The sequence below is a fragment of the Onychostruthus taczanowskii genome, unplaced genomic scaffold (genome assembly GCF_017590055.1).
Source record: "Onychostruthus taczanowskii isolate IOZ18803 unplaced genomic scaffold, ASM1759005v1 scaffold50, whole genome shotgun sequence".
Taxonomy (NCBI): Eukaryota; Metazoa; Chordata; class Aves; order Passeriformes; family Passeridae; genus Onychostruthus; species Onychostruthus taczanowskii.
The window spans coordinates 3,264,305-3,283,967 of record NW_024502569.1 but is presented as its reverse complement, the minus strand read 5'-3'; the positions used below and the strand labels follow the sequence as shown (position 1 = coordinate 3,283,967).

The 19,663-nt window shown below is 43.9% G+C and overlaps 2 protein-coding genes across 2 annotated transcripts in view; one reads left to right on the top strand and one right to left on the bottom strand.

Annotated features, from left to right (window-relative positions):
* The window catches only part of PAN3 (poly(A) specific ribonuclease subunit PAN3), a 102,930-nt gene extending 92,415 nt beyond the window's left edge, over positions 1–10,515 (top strand). The window contains exon 20 of the mRNA XM_041415969.1: positions 10,367–10,515. Within this exon, the coding sequence (XP_041271903.1) occupies positions 10,367–10,423 (57 nt within the window). The 3' untranslated portion in view covers positions 10,424–10,515. The remainder of the gene's footprint in view (positions 1–10,366) is intronic.
* Positions 1–19,663, bottom strand: part of FLT1 (fms related receptor tyrosine kinase 1) — a 109,029-nt gene that overhangs the window by 11,745 nt on the left and 77,621 nt on the right. The window contains exons 16-23 of the mRNA XM_041415966.1: positions 15,572–15,678; positions 12,165–12,303; positions 7,219–7,323; positions 4,624–4,737; positions 3,781–3,869; positions 1,848–2,007; positions 1,334–1,431; positions 685–807 (exon numbers count right to left, since the gene is read on the bottom strand). Coding sequence (XP_041271900.1) covers positions 685–807; positions 1,334–1,431; positions 1,848–2,007; positions 3,781–3,869; positions 4,624–4,737; positions 7,219–7,323; positions 12,165–12,303; positions 15,572–15,678 — 935 coding nt within the window. The remainder of the gene's footprint in view (positions 1–684; positions 808–1,333; positions 1,432–1,847; positions 2,008–3,780; positions 3,870–4,623; positions 4,738–7,218; positions 7,324–12,164; positions 12,304–15,571; positions 15,679–19,663) is intronic.

Below are 19,663 nucleotides of genomic sequence, written 5' to 3'. Positions count from 1 at the left end.
AGGAGCACATCAGCAATCCTTGAAGCCCCCTCAGCACAGCTTGTTAGGGTCTCCTGAGCAGTACCAAAGCTATGTGAACATTTCCCAGCTAATTTGCAATGCTGTAAACCCTGAAAATGTTGTACAGATGTGGGAATAGCTGTCAGGTGGGTGAGATCTCCAGAAAGAGACTCTTTGCATGGCTGCTATGCCCACACCAAATTCCCAAGGCATGGGTGGGTGCAAGCACAGTTTGCTGGCCCAGCCCTTCACAGCAGGGCTGGCAGGGCAGTCACCATAGTTGGGGCAAAAAACCAATGAGTAGGTGCTGGAGGAGCAAGTCCTGCTCAGTTGCTGGGGGCACCAGGAGCACTGGGGAGTACACACCTTCTTTTGGAGGAGCTATTTTCCTTGAAGGAAGTTTACAGAGTAAGGGGGTTATGGTGAATCAGCCAAGAAATGTCTAAAAACCAAAGTATTAACAGGGCAAAGCTGTGAAGCAGTCAGCATGTCTAAGCCTTATGCCTGAGGATTGAAATGCTTCCCAGCTTCCACAGCACATCTGGACAGCTCATCTTCACATAGAAACCAACAGCTTTTGAGCTCTTAAATTTGGGAAATGTGAACGTCTATAGAGCATTTTGATGGACAGTTTGAAATGACATGTTATAAACATTTGGGTAAATAAACAGCATCTTGACTTACATCTCCTTTTCTCACATAATCAGGATTCTTATAAATATCTCTTGCAAGGCCAAAATCACAGATCTTCACAACATTGTTCTCAGATAAAAGGATGTTTCTGGCTGCCAGGTCACGATGAATGCACTATAATAAAACAGTTTCACAATCAAACTGCATTTCCTTATTCCTGCCCACAAATTTCCTGTCTCCCATATACTTTAAAAATTATTATTATTATTATTAATATTATTATTGATAAATTTTTTAGGGAACTTGCCTGTAGTTTACCTAAAGTTACTGTAAACAGCAGTAATTATTTAAAAAAAAAAAATACTAAGTCCAGAAAGTGGCAAATTTTTAAGTCCTTTGACATTTCCAGGGAAAGAGCTGAATCATTTGGAGCTCCCTAATATATGTTGAAATTAAGGAAAAACCTACCACACCCAAAAGATCTTGCCCAAATGAATGAGCTTGACCCACTGCCTTCAGTCATGATCCTGTGTTTATGGATTATGGATACTTGAATAAACACAGTTATATTTATAATGCCAAGAGGAAAACAGCTCTTCCTTTGGGACCTCTCCCAAGGAAGGTGTCACTACAATGTAGACGTGATTTCACCTCTGAATCCTGTCCTAGTGCAGTGAAAAACCCTCAGTGCAAAGCTCACCTTTCTGGAGGAGAGGAACTCCATGCCTCTGGCCACCTGAAAGCTGTAAGAGATCAGGTCCTCCATGGTGAGGGGCAGCTTGTACAGGTCATCAGCATCTGCAGGGGTGGAAAGCAGGGTGCGTTACAAAGATAGCTCGCAGGCAGTTGTTTTCCCCTTTCTTATAGACCCCATTATTCCCATAAATTCAGTCTTTATGGAGGGGTATTTGAAGGTCAACCCACTGTCATTGGAAACAAAAATAGTGCTTGCTGTACACCCCATACTTTGGACACTGCTGTGTTTTCCCCAAAGATAAGGAGCAGTCAGAACAAACAAACACACATTTTCCTGTCAGATTTGGTAACCCTGGAAATAATCTTTTTTTAAATCTTCTACCCTCTGGACATGACCCTCTGAGCATCTCCCACGGATGTTTATTAGGGTGATAAATGAGGAAAAAAATTTCAGGGATTCACAGTATGTTGTAAAAATATCACAGTCCGTGTAGGGACAGGAAGGAATTAATACCTACCCTCCTCGTCCTCCTCCACATCACTCAGACTTTTATCTTCCTGGAACCCAGAGCTGGCGAAGCTCTCGCTGCTGGTGACACTGGCCAGCCTTTGTTTTTTGCTTTCCACTGGCTCGATATCCTTTTTCTCTTTCATTTGCTCTCCCTGCAGAGAGGAGTCCTTCAAACAAAAAGAGAAGAGGTGCTACATCAGAGCTGTGGAGGGGGTGGGGAGGAAGCGAGGCAGACTGCTGATGCCCTTCTGCCAGGCTGGTGGTCTCTGGTGTGGGTGGTCACATCCCGCACAGGTGGGAGTGCCCAGTGCCACTGTGGCAGGCAGGGGCTGGTGGCAGAGCTGTGCTCCACCAAGGTCATCATCCCCAGAGGGCAGAAGTTTGGTGGCTTGGGAGCAGCAGCACATGATTTTGGGGTAACCAGGGCAGTGGGCTATCTGCCACAGTGAGGATTTGCAGGGTGTATGGATGGACCTGTTTGCTGGGCTGTGCCTCATCTCAGCCTGGAATGAGACATCTGGAAGGGCTCATTTCTCTCCAGCAGACAGAGAAGGAGCATGAAGAAGTGGGTTGGGAAGGTTGTGCCCACGATGAGGTATCCCAGACCTCTCAAACATCAGCTTTTGGTCCCAACTTGCTTAAGACACCTGTCCCCATGTCCCTGCACAGAGTTTGGTGTGGGCTTGTAAGCCCTTTCCATGAGGAGCAAGGGCATTTGGTGTTTGAAACAGAGCTGCTGTTGGAAGTGACTGCCTCTCTTCAATGCCTTAATCCAATGCTTTCTTCTTATGGACAATCTTGTGATGGTTTAATGGGACACATGTTTGGGAAAAGCTCTCTCACTGCTGCCTGTAGAGCAGCCTGGCTGCCTGGCTGTACTCTTGTCCCCTCTTACTTTTCCTCTTGTCCTGCAACCATCTGTATTCCCTGTGCATGCCGGTGCAGAGCCAAACCTCCACCTCCTTCCTGCCCAGGCAACCTTCCCAAGGGTGCTGGAGCACTGGCGGTGGGACGGGGCTATGGGAATGACTCCACTCAGCATGGACCCTGCCCAGCCATGCTCCCTGCTGAGCATCCCACTCCAACAGGCACATGTAGGAGGAGCCAGTTGCTGTGTCTGATGTGGAGTACAGCATGGACAGCCTTGGGAAGAGAGGCTCGGCAAAGGCCTTTCAGAGGGGGATGTCCTTCGAGTGGGCTTTCTCACAGAGCCCTCCCCAAAAAAATCCCTGAGATGCTGACGAGCTTTTGGCACAGCTGAGCAGAGGTTTGGAGATCTGCTGTTCTGTATCCAGTCTCCTAAATCTCATGTCAGAGCCCTGGATCATTTGGAGGATTTTTTCTGGAACTATTTGAATTTTCTGGGACATTTGGATTTAGGTTTGTAATAAGAAACATATAATGAATTTGATTCAGAAGGCTGTGGGATGTGAGGACAAGACTCTAATCTCTTTTCCTCTTGATAGCTCTTCTCCTCACACAATAATAAGATTACTTGTAAATCTCTGAATATTAGGGTGTCTTGGGACATGAGATTTAATTGGTATTATCTTGTTTGTGCTCCCAGCAGTACTGAAATAAGTGGGCAAAACCACTTCCTCTGGCTTTGCTGACCTCAAGCTCACCAGGAATGGGTTCATCAAAAGCAGGGCAAGAGCGTGTGGGGACACTTTGGATAGGATCCACTTCCCCTCACTGTAGATGGCTCCAGCCAAATTAGTCACAGCAGTCTCCTTGCACAGTCAGGGAGGGAGAGGTGAATCCTTTCTTGGCACAACACATCCCACACCAAATATTAATATATGTCAGGTGAACCCAAAAGTCATTTCTCTCCTTTGGAAGAAGAGAGTCTGAGGAGACCAGCTCAGAGAGCTGACATCCACGTTACCAGCACTTATGTCAGGTAAGATGAACCCTACCAGGACCATCTGCCTGCTCACCTTGTTAGGGCAGAAAAGATTCCTTTTGCTCTTCAGATAGTTCGATAAATTCCCATACTTGCAGTATTCAACAATCACCATCAGAGGCCCTGGGCAATTAAATTTTAAAAAAACAAAAAAAAGCTTTTGAGCAGCATAAAGCAATAAAAGGTGACATCAGTTCTGAGAATTTTTCATGCCTGTAACTGCAACTTGAGTCCAGAATAACTGGCAACACGTCCTAAGAATTGGAAGGCTGCTTGAAGAACACTGGACATAATCAAAACAATACTGATTCTGTAAATTAGGGCAGGGCCTAATTTTGGAAAGCTGGATCTTGAGTCTGAGTCCTGTGGGACACTCTGTTTCCTCTTCAGGCAGTTCAGGCTGGAGTTCCACAGCCCACACACACTTGTTGAGCTAAAATAGGTGACATATCTAAAACAAACAATCTCCCATACTGGTCTTTTGATTTTCTTAGTGCACTATCATGGAGGATTTTACAACAGCTGCATTGTGATTCATAGTTCAGGGCCAGCAGCTGATATCCCTTGTTCCCAGCCTCTCCAGATTGTGTTTAACTTGAGCTTGAGCAGTGGAGTGAGTGAGATAAAGGACTGCATATTCCTAAATTCACACTTCACATATTAATACTAAAAGAGAGTTTAAAGAGAGGAAATGTTTAATCACTTCATTAAATGACTGAAAATCTCTTTTTCTTTCCATCTTTTTTTTCACCAGCTAGAGGATGAGCTCAAATATAAAAGTTACTAACTTGACCTCTGGTTGAAAAACAACATGGGTCACTGGATGTTATTGGGAGACAATCCAAACCCATTTTCAGAACAGTGAAGATTTTTTTACCTCCATTTTTTGTGCAAGCTCCCAACAAATTTACAATGTTGAGATGATGACCAATGTGGATTAGGATTTTCAGCTCTGTCATCAGTGCTTTGTACTCGCTTGCTGTGGCCCCTTCTGTAAATACAAAATAAAAAGTCAATGTGAAAAGACAAAGTACTGGTCCTGATGAGCTTTACCACTTGTCATTACTTTCCATTGAAATAATCTGTGTTACTGGATGTACTCCTTGTATTGATGTTCTCTCTCTATTCCTCCCTGCTCAGCATCCTCTTGATTGCAATTAAACCCCTGAAAAGAGTCAGGCACTCCACTTCCTCCCAGTGGACTCTATCCTATTTAGGACTGAGAGAATTTTTTTTTTTACATGAATAGTTCTGATGTTTCAGCCAAAAAATTGAAAGAACAAATAAAAAGGGATTTCAATATGATAATTAATTCTATCTAGAATTGGCTTCATCTGATCTGACTTCAGCTATCTAAGGGTTATATACCAGCCTGAACTAATCAATGTTTTAAGGAGCCAGTGTCAAGAACACAGTATTTCAGAAGCTGATGTAGCCATCAAGTTTAGCCATCTGTGTAAGGGAAAGATTAACTACTCCTGGGTGATGCCTTCCTGGTTCTGTTCATTATTCAGGAAGCCTGGAGATAGACCAGGGAAGTAAATATTAATTGGTTAAAGTGAAGCGACTGCATCTCACCCTTACCAGTCATGGTCAATAATAATAGGAATTATTGGATGTAAGAAGTCTCTCAAATAGATCCAAAGCATTCTATTTAGTGTTGAGTGAAGCTTCTCATTCCCCCTGAGCAATTTTTTTTCCTGCAGGATTTGATTTTGTCATGAAAACAAGAAAAAAACCATATTGCTTTCTATAGGCCCAAAAGGAGTTTTTCAGCTTAGTGACCCCAAGAGCAAGAAGAACAGTCCTGTGGAAAAAACCCTCGAGCTGAGTCTTGAAGGGCTTGGTTTCACCATCTGAATGGAAAGAGGCTTTCTTGGTGTCCCAGACAAAATTGTCTTCTACTTGGTGATCTGCTATTTGCTTGTGTGGGTGGTGATGCTTCCCCTCCACCACATGGGAATTCTGTGAGGATAATGCCTAATGAATGAGTGCAGAGCTCCAGGATAATCTAGTGAGGACACAAGGAATGAGGCAGATCTCCCCGTGCTTTAGGTGAGATACTAAAGATACCTACAGAGGATCTGGTCACCACTGGCTCTCTTCATTGTCAGCAGAGCTGAACAAGGACTCAGCTCCTCATATCCATTCCATCCTAAGGAATCTGCCTTAGGATGGGATGAACTGTTGTCTCTCACCACTGCCAGTGAAGGGCATTTGAGTGACTAACTCAGATAAAGGCGTCTGCTCTGCACATGCATGTGTGAATCCCACCAGGAAGACTTCTTGTAGCTGCCTTCTGCTCCTTGGTGGTGCTGGCTGGCACAAGAAGCCTGCTGATGTACACAAAGAAACCCTGAACCCAGCAGTCCACTCCAAGGGCTGGAATTTACATGTAGACATCTCCTGATAAATGACAAGTAAGCATATGTGAAGCTGGGAGCCACTGGCTAAGATGGATTCATTCAAACTTCCCCAACAGAGTCAAAGGATAGCATTGGGGTTCCAAGCCATACTGGCAGAATAGGGGATGTGTTCTGGCAGAGAAACAACACCAGAAAGAATTCAAGGATTAAGACAGAGAAGTAGTGCCGCACAAACTCCTGGGGCAATGCAAAAAAAAAACCAAAAAAAAAAACCTGCTCTGATCCTTACAAACATAAAGAAAGGAAAGCTAAATACACAGGAAGGATGCCACTAGGACCCTGGGTTAGGGAATTCAATTACCGCTGCTGCAGGCTATGACTGGATATCATCCTGCTTGCTAACTTCCCAAGCGCCCTCTTCAAATTAACAAGGGGGTTTTGTCCTTTCTGCTCCAATGAGAAAGGTGGCAGTGAATAGCTGGGGGATGATTTTACTTTCAGATGAGTACTGGTGTATGAACAGTGCTGGCAAATCCATTGCACAACCTGGGTGTCAGCATGCTAAGCAACCTGTGATGAGCCTGCAGCCAGTTCAGAGGGGGCACAGCTGCACAACACCACCAAGATTTAAACTGCTCAATGTGTTTAGCTTAATAAAAGGGCCTTCATGAAGAAAAATCATTGTAAAATCTAAAGGAGAGGGTTAGAATGAGATGCAAAAGTCAGGCACATGTGAATGAGACATAAGGCATCTGGTTTTAATGGTAAGATGATCATTCCTTGGAATGAATGACCAAGGAAAATATGAAAGTTTCTATCCAAGTGTCTTTACATCAAGGTGGATACCTTATACTTCAGCTAAGTTTCATTTACAGCATTTGGTAAAGAGTCAGTTGAGCATAATGGTATGACTTTTTACTGAGAATGCAGTTCTTATTTCATAGTTCTGCCATTTCATTTGTGGTGGTCCTGCAACTTGGTTGGTACACATTTTGGAGGCTTTAAAAAGTTATTGGGGGAAGCTCTTGCTTTTGGCAGAATTGTATAAAAAAATGCACCACTACATAAGGCATCGTTTTTTCCAATGCAGCTTTGCAGCAAGATACCTTTCAACATTTTCACAGCAACTATTCTGCACGTTGGTGATTTCCTAATTCCAAAGGCTGATGCTTGTACCACCTTTCCAAAAGCTCCATGTCCAAGAGACTTTCCTGTAAAGAGAATGAAGTGGAGAGATGCATCTTGGTGAAAAAAAGAAATCCATCAGCAAATGGCTTCATAGATCATGAACTGAAAAATGTACTTTCCAATCAATCCCATAGGTATATTTCCAACATATATATTTCCAACCTGGTTTAGGTTTGCTGGTTTATTGGTTTGTTTGGTTTTTTAAGCAAGCAGTCAAACTAGAAGACAGAGTCATCAGAGGGAGCAAGTGATAGGAGTGAATTTGTCACTAAATGAACGCAACCATTCATTGGAGGTACGTGGCTTCAAACTTGATTTTTTCAGTCTAGCTTTGCCAGAGAAAGATTTTGCTCCTCTTTTCCCTGAGCACACTGCACCATGCAGCAACCTGTGGCGCTGCCAGTTATGTCTTTAATAACACAGACCCCTTGACCCCTTGACAATGTGCTCACATGGACCGTTCTGGCTGACTCTACCCTGCTACAGAGGCTGTCAAGGCTTGCTCAGGGAGAACTTGTCAACATATCAGCTCTAGCAATAAGTTTTATTTCTAAGTAACTATTTTCAGATTGCTTTTGTGCTTCACCTTCAGCAGAACCCAGGTACCAAAGTAGCTAACAAGAGTATGGCAGCAGGATCTGCAGTATTGAGAAGAGCAGAAAATAACAGTCAGCTTTTCATATAAAAACAAAGGATAACATGTACCATATATTTATTTCTCAGATATGCACATGTGGCATGACCACCACCACAGAAAAATTTCCTGTTCCTGTGTTGAACACCTTTGACTGGCTCTCACTTAGACATCTACCTTGTTAGTATCTGAGTGAGAGATCAATCCCACTCAGGTACTTGCAAGCAGAGAAAAAGAGCTGCTATCTGTACTAGTTTAAATCAATACTGCCTTTTATATGTGTATATTGTATCTAAACTGTAATTCTCAGTATGTCTGTCAGTAGAAGTAAATAACATAAGTTATAAAAGCAATGGAGACATGAAGTGGAATATGCTGAGCCAAAAAAAAATCCCAGAAAATTATTTCCACCCTAGATGTGCAAAAGTGTTGCAATTTTTTACAGCAAATAAAAACCACAAATAACTTGATCTACATAACTGAAAACATCAACAAACTGACCTTTGGGAAGGGCTTAGTGTTTGATAGAGAAATACAGATGAATCAGTGTGCATCTAAAACCTACTGTAGCCTTTTTCAGTTACTGCATACAGATTCTTCATTCAGCAGATGCGTAAGGGAAGCATCATTAAGACTCAAGTCTCAGTTTTCTTAGAATTGATGTGTTTAGTCCTCAACATTTTGACTCTCCATGGTTCTACACAAAGGACTTACAGTTTGAGGTCCTATAAAACTGGTCAAATCTTTGTTTAATCCTTAGCTTTAATTCACTTCCCACATCGTGATAACCTACTTAGTCACCACTTGGAAAACACACCGGCTCATAAAGCTGCACAAACTGCTAACCTTTCAGAAAGGAGAATGAGCGCTGGAAACAGCACTTCCTTCTCTAAACAGTGGTGTGATTCAATGGGAAACTGTAACAACACTCATTCTTGCTGCTCTGCTGCTGTTTGTACTGTGTTGAATAGTAGCACAGGACAGGGCTGCTTTAACTTTACATCATGTAGCTCAAATTTCCACAGTTTAGTATGCAGTTGTTGTTCTTGCAGAAGTCCCTTCTGTTGACATACAAAGTAACTACAAAATTATTAATCAGAGTAATATTAAGCTGCCCAGCTGTCTGAGCAGTCAGTTTGTCATAGCCTTTGAGCAGCTACACTGGATGTGTTTGGGGTAATGTAATGCTGCAGCATTTAGATCCAGACCAGTGAAGCAAAGTGCTCTACTTAAGTTTTCCACACTTGACTTGGATTTGCTGGGCCACTCAGAACACATTAAAGTGAACATACACCTCAATCAAGGAGTTTTGGTTCAGGAGAATTTCCTTTCAGTCCCATTTTAGCACAGTCCTTCAAGCATGCCAGTTGCTGGACCTGGAGCATTAGCAAAAAGCACTTGCAGGCACCGCACCCACGTTTTTGGGAGAGAGCACAGGCTCAAAGGTGGGCTCATTTCTCAGGTTCTTTGCCACTGCTTGAGTCATCTGGGTTTTCCCCACGGGTGGCTTCACGTTTTCCATGATGTTACGCAGGACAGCTGTGCACGTGCAGGAGTGGGAAGCGCTGTGCTCAGTGCCAGCGCCGTGGGCTCGCAGTGCACAGGAGGGAGCAGGCTCGGGAAGCACCTGTGACACAGTGCTGGAGCAATGCCCCGGGCCCTGCATCCCGGCATCGGCACTGTGCCACCTCTCCAGGTCGGGAAGGTTAAGCCCAAGCGGGAGGGGAGAAGCAACGATGTTATCGCCAACCACGCTGACAGTGATTTATGGCACTGGAGTTTTCTGCCTAATGAAAAGATGACATTTTGCTCTCAGTGAGACTAATCTATAATGAATGTTAATTACCCTGACTTCAGTGATGCCCATATGAAATTTCCTGTAATGGCTCTACCTCTTACAGATGAAGGGAGAGTCCTGTTATATAAGCATTGCATTGCAGCCGTGGGCTGTGTGTATGCATGTTGGAGGAACACACAGCAAAAGAGATGTGGGCTGAAAGGAGAGACTTCTTTGCAAAAGTTATAATAAATATGTGTCCTGGAGGATAAGTAGGTGGGAAGAGAAAAACAGTCTCATTAGATGCTGGAAGGGGTTGCATTTCTAAGTAAAAATATTTTTTAAAAACCATAGAAGCACATTTTGTGTTTGTGAGACACTAATCCTCAGAGACTGCCAAGGTTACTCAAAGACTGAGCCAACTGCCATGTAAGCGGGACTTGCACTGAGCTAATCTAGCATGCTACACATACACAACTTCTTCAAATCTGGTTCTCATTCGTTGTCAGCATTCTTTATTTGTTTACAGCAGTTCTTCCACTTTTAACTCATTCTCTGGTTATTGTTCATCACCTCTGGAAGCCAAACACTAACCCTGAAAGGCATGGGTTTTTCCTTGGTGTTTACATTCCATTTCTCTTTTTTTCTTTCCCAGTGGTCACATTGTCTGCACATCAGGCTCTTGGTCCATTGCTGTAAGAAAATTGTCTGAAGATTGAAGTCACTCCAGCACAAGGTTCCAGCATTCCCAGAATTATGTATGACAATTATAAATCGAGAGCAATATATTTCAGCTGTGCTTATCCACATCTGGCTACTTTGTGTCTTCTGGCAGGCAAATTTAGTGCGATCCTAATTTTGCACATGTTAACCAAGCTCTGTTCCTGATACCCAGAAGACAGGAGGAATCTGTTACAGCTCCTAACTAAAATGCAAGGATTTTCTAGACCTTGCTGTAGGACAAATGCAATGCATGCCTGAAAGAACAAACAGCACTATAGCAACGAGGCTGAGCTTATCACTGACATTTTAATGTTGACCTTCTTGCTAAAATCTGTGTGGTTTCTGGAGGGATTCAACAACTTCAAAATAAGGTCCCTTCACCCCTTCCTTTCTCATCAACCCCACACTAGGTCTAATAAGGAATGGTCCCAAACCCATGCCTTTTGCTCGGACATCTACTGGGGAGCTGGCTGTAGGTTTAAAGTTTTCAAGGGTATTTATTTATTTATGTGTGGACTTACATGTCAAATTCTTGCACTTTATGGTGCAATAACAGAATATTTATAAAACTGCATCACAGAGGGTAAACAAGGCGATTGTACTGGAAAAAGAATGAGAGGGAGAAATGGGAGGGGGTGCAGGATGGATTATGGGGACCCATTTCTGCACAGGTTGTTTTCCAAGCTTCCAGGTTGAAGAAAGGGAAGAAAACCATAGAATCATGGAATATCCTGAGTTGGAAGGGACCCACAAGGATCATCCTTGTGGATGATCCTGGCCCTGGACAACACAATTCCAAGCAGCACACCCTGTGCATGTGAGTGTTGTCTAGATGCTTCTTGAGCTCTGTCAGGCTGGTGCTGTGCTCACCTCCCTGGGGAGCCTGTGCCAGTGCCCAACCACCCCCTGGGTGAAGAACCTTTTTCTAATATCCAATCTAAACCTCCCCTGATGCAACTTCAGGTCATTCCCTTAGGTCCTGTCAATGGCACCACAGAGGAGAGATCAGTGCCTGCCCTTCTCTTCCCCTCATGAAGAAGCTGTAGCTGCAATGAGGTCTCCTCTCCACTCCTCTTCTCCGGGCTGAACAGATCAAGCAACCTCAGCTGTTCCTCAAACAGCCTCCCCTCCAGACCCTTCATCATTATTATAGTGAATCACCAAAACTACAGTAAATGCCAAAGGTCAGGCTCCTGAGACTAGAGAGAGAAACATCAAAGTTGGCAGTCTGACTTGGAATTCTTTTGTTGCTCTTTTTGTGTCATATTTTAAGTAAATCAGTTTCCAAAATATAGAATGCATCACTCCTGTCTATATTCTCCTTCTGTGGCCAGGTGGCTAACTTAATAGATGAGGGAAGGCTGTGGGTGTTGTCTACTTGGACCTTAGTAAAGCCTTTGTTACTGTCTTCCACAGCTGTTTCCTGGAGTGAACAGGTAGATTATTCATAGTTGGACTTCATCTTAAGGGTCTTTTCCAGCCCAAATTATCTTGTGGTTCTATTTTCTCTTTCCTATATGAAGTCCAAATATACATGAAAAGTCAAGTAGACATGGTCAGTCAGTCTTAAAGTCTGTAATCCATTCACAGATCAGCGCTCTCTGTGTGGAATAGATCACACCAAACCTGGCAGTACATTGTGCTAAGTGCCTAGAACACATCCAGCTCCCCTTTACCCATAGTTGCAGACACAATCAATCCAAACTCTATATGAACTATTCCAATATTACCTAGTTTTAGCCTTTCTCTTGCAATTTCCCACTTGCTGGCATCATAAGGCAGATGTTCACATTGCTCATCTAAGGGGACTTCATCAGGATCCATTATGATTGACAGGTAATTGTTGGTCTTCATTTCAGAGGAACGAGGCTAGAACACAAAGACATTGCAGAATGAAAAAGAGGATTAGAGTATCTGTCAGCATCTTGTTTGGATCAAGGGCTCCAAGTTCATTCTGTTCACAAGGCTGCAAGTTTCACTGCACACTGGATGGCTTGGTTAAGTCCTCTTTGGCTTTCCTATAGGTTCCAAGAGTTTTTATATAAAAGAAACTCCTTCCTCTAGCTTTCCTCCCATCTGGACATACCAGTTTCTTCAATGAAATCCATGTGGGCCTCTATTAACATATGGTGTTATAACACAGGCCCTCTGCACAGTCAGGAGAAATACTTTTAGCAAGTGACTAAACATTGCTGATAAAAATAACTTTCCTTCATGATTGTGCAAAGCAAGAAGTGGCCACATGCAACAGATGGAGATCTACTGCCAGTGTTTATTTGTTCCATATATCCCTCAAAGATGGGTCATATGTGGTTAGAAATTGTGCAAGACAAGTTGACATTGTACACTTCACAAACTGCTGACAAATTTGTAGGATTTTTTTTTTTTGGTATAATTTCTGAATAATTTACTCAAACCATTTGAGTCTGGAGGAATTTATTAACAGCTGTACTCAAACACATAGTTTAAAACATAAAATTTCAAATTAATTTGCCAGTTTAGTTTCTCCTGCACAAATGGATTATCCACTTCATGTGAGAAATGTAAAGAAGGATGAATCTGATCTGAAAGTCTCCTGCAGTTCATCCATTTTGAAATATATGTTCCTTCAAAGAGCATCAAGATTTCCATTCTAATCCACTGGACTTTTCTTGACACAGGAGTACTTATCTTTCTATAGAAAAGGTCTAGTGTTTGCCATAATATCCTGCCTATTAGTTGGAATTTATGGGAAATCTGCAGAACTGAACCTGAAGTTGTTGCTTTTCCTAAACTTGTGGAAGTAGCACATGGTCAAAGACATACAGATACCACAAACACACAGTTATAACCACATACTCTCTTTTCTATTATTTGCCTCAACTGCCTCCTAATACTTTCAACTTCCCTCCCCTACAGTTTGGAAATATGTCCCTAATATGTCCCTGCATTTCCAGGCACATTTTTTGAGAAGGATGTTCCCAGCAGTGGATGCCTTAATTACAAACACAACTAGACTAAAATGACAGTAATTAACCACTGCTGTTCTAGGTACTTTTCATCCTCCCCAACCCCATAAATTTTGTCCCAAGAAGGATGCACTGATGCTTGGGAAAAGTCAGGAGGATTATAAAACCTGTCTCCAAACCGTCCACTAAGTCTGGAAAGAACATGGATAAGTGGAATATGAGTAGAAACAGAAACTTGTGTGGTGCTCCAGAAAGGGCATTTCTAGATAGAGATGTGTGTACCAGAGTGCTCCTACCCATCACATTAGAAGAGCTTTGGAGTGGACCCATTCCAGAAAAAGCAATAGGGGAGTGGAAAAGTCAGGCAGTTTCCCACAGTTCTTTCTTCAGATGCACTCAATATCAAATTTTTGGCACAAATAGAGATTTGAAGCAACATTTTCAATGATGAATAATTGTTAAGGATATAATCTGTCCCTGTGTGCATCACAGAGAGGTTTTAAGTAAATGCTCTTGGAGAGCATATTTTTTTTTTTCTGTTGTGGCAACATAATTTGTATATAAAATTTAATTCAGAGCTAATTCCAGACATAAATCTTTGAGAGTAAGGGTTTATACGAGAAACACAGAGAAGACCATAAACACAGACTAACCCTAGTTGGAAAGTTGCCTCAATATGTCACTTAGTTAAAGTCCCTTGTTCTACATGATATTTTTATTATCTGATGATATTTTTATTATCTTTTAACAATCTAACAAGTTTTGTTCTCATAAAAAATAATAAAAAAAAAAATCTGCAACCCCTTGCTACACTTAAAGCTTGCTTTTTCCCAAGATTTGCAGTCACATTATAACTTGCTTCATCATTACTGTTGCGCATTCAGTACTGGTCCCTCTTGCCTTGTAATTTCCCTTACAGCTATGAAGTTTCTCCACAGCTTTAGCTGACCTCTGCTTTCCTTTTCCCCCAACCTCCCACGCGTTTCTCCTCACCAAAGCCTGGAGGAGCAGGAATGCAGGCAGTGACTGCTGCCATACTGCCCTCATTGGGAGGCCTAGTGCTGCTTTCCCATCAGTCAATAAATAGTAGTCCTTAGTGCCCAGCCCAAGACACTGGCAGGCCTTAATGCAGCTGGAGATGGCAGGTCTGCCAGGCTGCAGTGGCCCTTCAGCAGCCATCCCTCAGGCAGCTGGACGTGCCCAGCTGTGGTGGCTGTGAGCAGGTCCCTGTGGTGCTGCGCTGTGACACCCCTGCGCTGGTGGTGGGGTGGGAGTGAGGAGAGAGGGCACACAGCCATTTCTCAGCTCGTGTCTTGCAGTACCTTCCCTCAAATCCATCTGCTCCTGCAGATTACACTGAGAGCTTCCTGTCTGCTGAGGAGCTGGTTTTTGTGTATTTTGTATCTTGCTGCCGTGGTTTAGCCTGCACACACCATACGATGCACACAGGGTGCTGTCAGCAAAAAGGGGTTCTAAACCATCACAGTCAGCCTTGACAAGAAGGAGGGTCAGCTTCAGGGGCAGTTACATTTATCATGTTGGTACAGGATCGTCTGCTCTAGAAGATGTACCACCAAAACTCCTTCAGCAGAATATCACTTTGGAAGTGATGTAATTGTACCAGACACTGTGTGAACCAGACCCCAGCACATTCTGTGAAGATCTGTCATTCCCACTCACTCAGATCTTCAAAGACATTAGGATGCCAAACCCCCACAGTTTTTATAAAGGAATGAGGATGCCTTTGGTGTGAGTCAGGCACCCAAGTTCTTGTGAGCCTCAGAGCCTTGTCCCCACCCGGACTTTTCTTTCTGGCTTACTCATACTCAGGCTTGCAAGTCACAGTTCTCCAGCACCCATCAGCAGCCTGTTTTTTTCACCAGGAATAAGGGGGAGCAGTATCAAAGGATTATAGAATCATAGGATATTCTGAGTTGGAAGGGACCCACAAGGATCATCAAAGCTCAATTCCTGGCCTTGCACAGGACAGTCCTAAGAGTCATGCCATGTGCCTGAGAGTGTTGTCCAAACACTCCTTGAACTCTGGCAGACTTGGTGCTGTGAAAGTGAAACAGAATTTTTCTTTGGTAGACTCTGCAATCCCAGCAACCTGGGAAAAATTTTCTGACATGAACAAAGGGTTTCCAAGGAGAGGCAGGTTCCACAGAGAGATCCCTGTCTGTTCTTACCCTCTTCAGCTTGCGAATGAAGAGTGTCAACAGGAGCCAGAACAGTGTTGCAGCCAGACAGGTACAGGTCAGAGTTATCAGCTCCAGGTTTGACCTCTCTGATATGCCTGGGAAAATCAAGAGGGAAACATATTATAAAATGACCTGCAAACCAAGGGCACTTCATGGTTTTGTTTTGGCTTTTTTTTCCATTAAAATAAAATACCAGGAAGGACCCGCTCTTTTCAATGGGGTATTAATCTCTGTTTGGACTGGCTCACACAGCCAAAAAAAAAAAGGTCTCCTGCAGCCTCAGGAGAGGACAAGGCTGCATAGAGGGGATGGCTCTGCTGGCCCTTTCCCACAGGTGGTACTGTGCTGTGAGAGCTGCTGCTAACATGCAGGACAAGCTCCTGGGAGGGTTTCTGCTGGTGTAGGCACCAGTGACTCCAAGTGTGACCCAGGGCAGGTTGCAGTGCTGCTGGTTGGGGTTTGCTGTCCAGGACCTGATGCCTTTCCTTATCCACTTCTCAGAGAGTTCTTCCCTGCTGGTGGCTGAGCCCTGCAGCCTGCACCTCCATCCCAGACATGCTGTAAGCTCTCCAGCCCTCACCAAAACCATCACTGGGGGTGACCTGGGGATTCTCTTGGAGACTCATGGTGCTGCCATGAGCTCTTTTTCCCATGGCTTGGATGGATCTGATCTGTCACCTGTCACCTCATAGACAGCATATACCGGGGTCTTGAGCCTCATTCCTACTGGGCAGAAATCCAGGGCATATGGCTTAGCCCTCCCTCCAATCCACTGCTCCCCTGGCAGGCTCTGTGCCCTCAGGTCTCCTGCCAGTCACACCAGCAGCACATGGCCAGGCTCCCTGAGGAAATGCAGGACACCCTCCTTTCCCAGCAGCTTCCCATAGAAGCCAGGTGGCAGGGAGCTGGGAGAGCTCTAGAAACCAGGGAACTGATTAAGCACAGAAAGGGAAAAACAAAACTGGTCACAACTGAAAATGAAGCAGCAAGAAAACATGAACATTAGAAATCTGGAAAGTATTAGAGCCCACTGACAAATCTTTAAAAACACTGAAATAAAACTCACTTCAGACTGCTATTTAGGGATTTGTAAAATAGATTCAGAGCAGTTTGTTTTGCAAATCCTGTGATCGCGTCAAAAATCCCACACTTCCCACAATATGTTTTCCATCTGATTGGTAGAAAATGCAAAAAGAACCATCATGTTCTGTCTTTTATTTAGAGGGTAAATGAGAGGACAAGGAGGAGTAATTCTGAACATGATTTCACAGTAGTTTTGTCAACTGCACTTGCAGAGTTTCAGAGCCTGGCAGCTTGGTGTTACTCCTGACAAATGAAAAGGTGTTATTGTGTCTCACTGGTGAGTTTACTGGGTAATCCAGAAGGATGTGCTGCCTGGTTTTAGGCAAAAGGCTACAAAGCTTTGTTTAGAGGATGTGCTGCTTAACTGGCATAATGCCTTCCCTCCCTAAAAATGATAATCAGATTTGTATTCATGCCCCATATCTATTTCCCTGGCATGTCCATTCTGGAGCTTCGAGAATAAAGCTCATTGAGGAAAAGCATGACTGCAGCTGCAAGAATGGGGATACAATAGTGTCCAGAAGTACAAAAGAGTCCTCTTTTCACAAGTATTTTTTTGATTTAGATATGGAATATAGTGGTAGCATAAACAATACAGCCTAATGCTGCTTGCCTACTCTCTGGCACCAGCATTTCCTTTTACATATGGATAGTCTCCTCTTGCTTCTGAGCAGCACTTCTGCAGATGGCAGATAATAGTTTCTGATATTTATTCAGCAAAACCTGAAGGGGCTGAAGGTTCATTTGTTGCCACAACTACATATGGCAGAACACAGAATACCCACAAGGTACAGCCAGGCCTGGGGTGGAAGACAGCAACCCTCTAACCACTACAGCAGCTGCTCAGGAGTCAGCAGAGATGCGAAGGTGCTGTCTGAAGTGTTTGAGTAAATGTAGGCAACCAGAAAGCATTTCTCCAGCTGGGCTGGGTTATCAAATGACAGAGTCCTAGTCTTGCTGAAAGCCTGGAAGTCAGAGCTCTCTCAGCTCTGACTGAGACACTCTCTCTGAGTGTCTCTCAGCTGGGTAGAAAAAGGTTTCATTTGGGGCAGAACAGGCAGAAGCACTCAGAAGAGGCGTTAGAATTAGCAGAGTTTGGTGAGGCTTTAATCAGTACTAAATCCCTCTCTCTGTCTGGTAGCTGAAGATTTCAGGCATCCCCTTACACCTCCATCCCAGAGCTTTACTCACCAGACACCTCATTAGACAAAGACCTTTCCCTGTGTGCAGCTCTGCCCCATCTGCCTGATTCTGCCCCAAGCAGCTGCCCCTTTCCCCCCCAGAGTCCCTCCAAAAGCCCCCCTGCACCACCCCACATCTGCAGGACTGCAGAGGGGTGAGGAGGGGCTGAGTGAAGAAGTGCCACCAGCAGCAGCTTCTCTGTTCCAGTAGCAACAGAAGCCACCAGAACCTTGCAAGTATGTCAGGATGAGAGCCTGGAATAATCTGCTGATCCCTCCAGCTACAATCTCAAGCCTTTGGCTGATGTGGACTTTCTCATTAGGGTTTCGGCTCTAAACACCTAAACATTGTGGTGCAGCTCAGGTGTCAACCAGGGAAAAAGCAATGCCTGGGGCAACAATGCCAATCTGCTGCACCTAAAGCATCCCTCACCCCTACCCCAATAGCATCTACTCTGCTTAATCCATGTGATCTCACAATCACAGCACTGCAGCACTGGCATGGGTGCTCAGAGTTTGTCATAATTTAGCCAGACCATGGGTGATGACACCAGTTTGAACTGAGGTTGAACTATTGACCACCAGGACTCCATTCCAAACCTCTTTAGTGGACTTCTGAGGTAACGGGAGTCTTAGTGTCCCCTGATGTCCACCTTTAATCTTGCAAACTGAAGTCATGACCCAGGCTGAACTTCATTTAGTAGCTGTGGGAATTCCGGTTAAACTTCATGGAGAAGTTCCTGATGACTTCAGCATGACTCAAAAGGAACTACAACTTTTTGAGATACAAAGTCAGAAAGGTTAGGTAGGTAGGTGGATAGGTGGGTAGGTAGGTAGGTAGGTAAACAGATAGATAGATAGATTGATTGATTGATAGATAGATAGAAAAGTTATTTTAAAAAAGTAATTTAAATGGAAGTCACTTTAAAAGCTAACACTATTTTTATAGTGTCAGCATTGCATTGTCAGCAGTGAATACTTAATAAATGAGATGTTTTCCTTTTCATCAGCAGGATTCATATTAAGTTATCAAGCATCAGCTTTAAGACGGGGCACACTGCTCTATTCCTTTGCTTGTTATATGTCCCTATTTCAGTGAGCATGAGCTGTAAAAGGTGATCCTTCCTTTACCAACACATCTCCTTCAAAGCAGCGCCTCTACAACTAACTGTATCCCTGGAGCTGTGAGGGTCCTCAGTAGGGGAAGCAGGAAAGGGCTTTCATGGCAGCTCTGCAAGCATGTTTTCCCCTCACAAAAAAACTTCCCAAGAGTCTGTGTTTGCCCCATGCCCAGCAGCATTTCTCCCCAGACTTTTAGGGATACAGTCCCCTCCACCTTCTGGATGCTCTGGAAGCCATTTGCTGTTTCTATTCTGTCCTTGCAGATTTGTTGCCTCTTCGGTTCCTCAGCCAAGAGCAAGCAGACAGATTGCTCTGACATGCCCATAGATATGGCCCTTCTTCTCCACAGTTAGCTCAACAACTCCTGCTTCCAAACCAAACACAGCCTGCAATTATTTAAAAAAGCCCTTTGATTCCCCCATCCATTCATCCATCTCGGACACAAAAATAACACATTGTTTTATCTGTGAGTATAAGAATGTTTTTTCAGAGGAAATAAAGAGAGCAGACAGTTTCCTTCCTGACTCATTCACAAACTACTCTTCCAATCTTCCAAACGTGGCCATCAACACGAGGCACTGCTCTGTTCCCTTTGATCTGCAGCCCCGTGTTCCGAGAGTCCCAGGACAGAGGCAAGGCTTTGGTGCTCACAGCAGCAGGCACAAGGCCCATGTTCTCAGAGAGACAAGAAAGT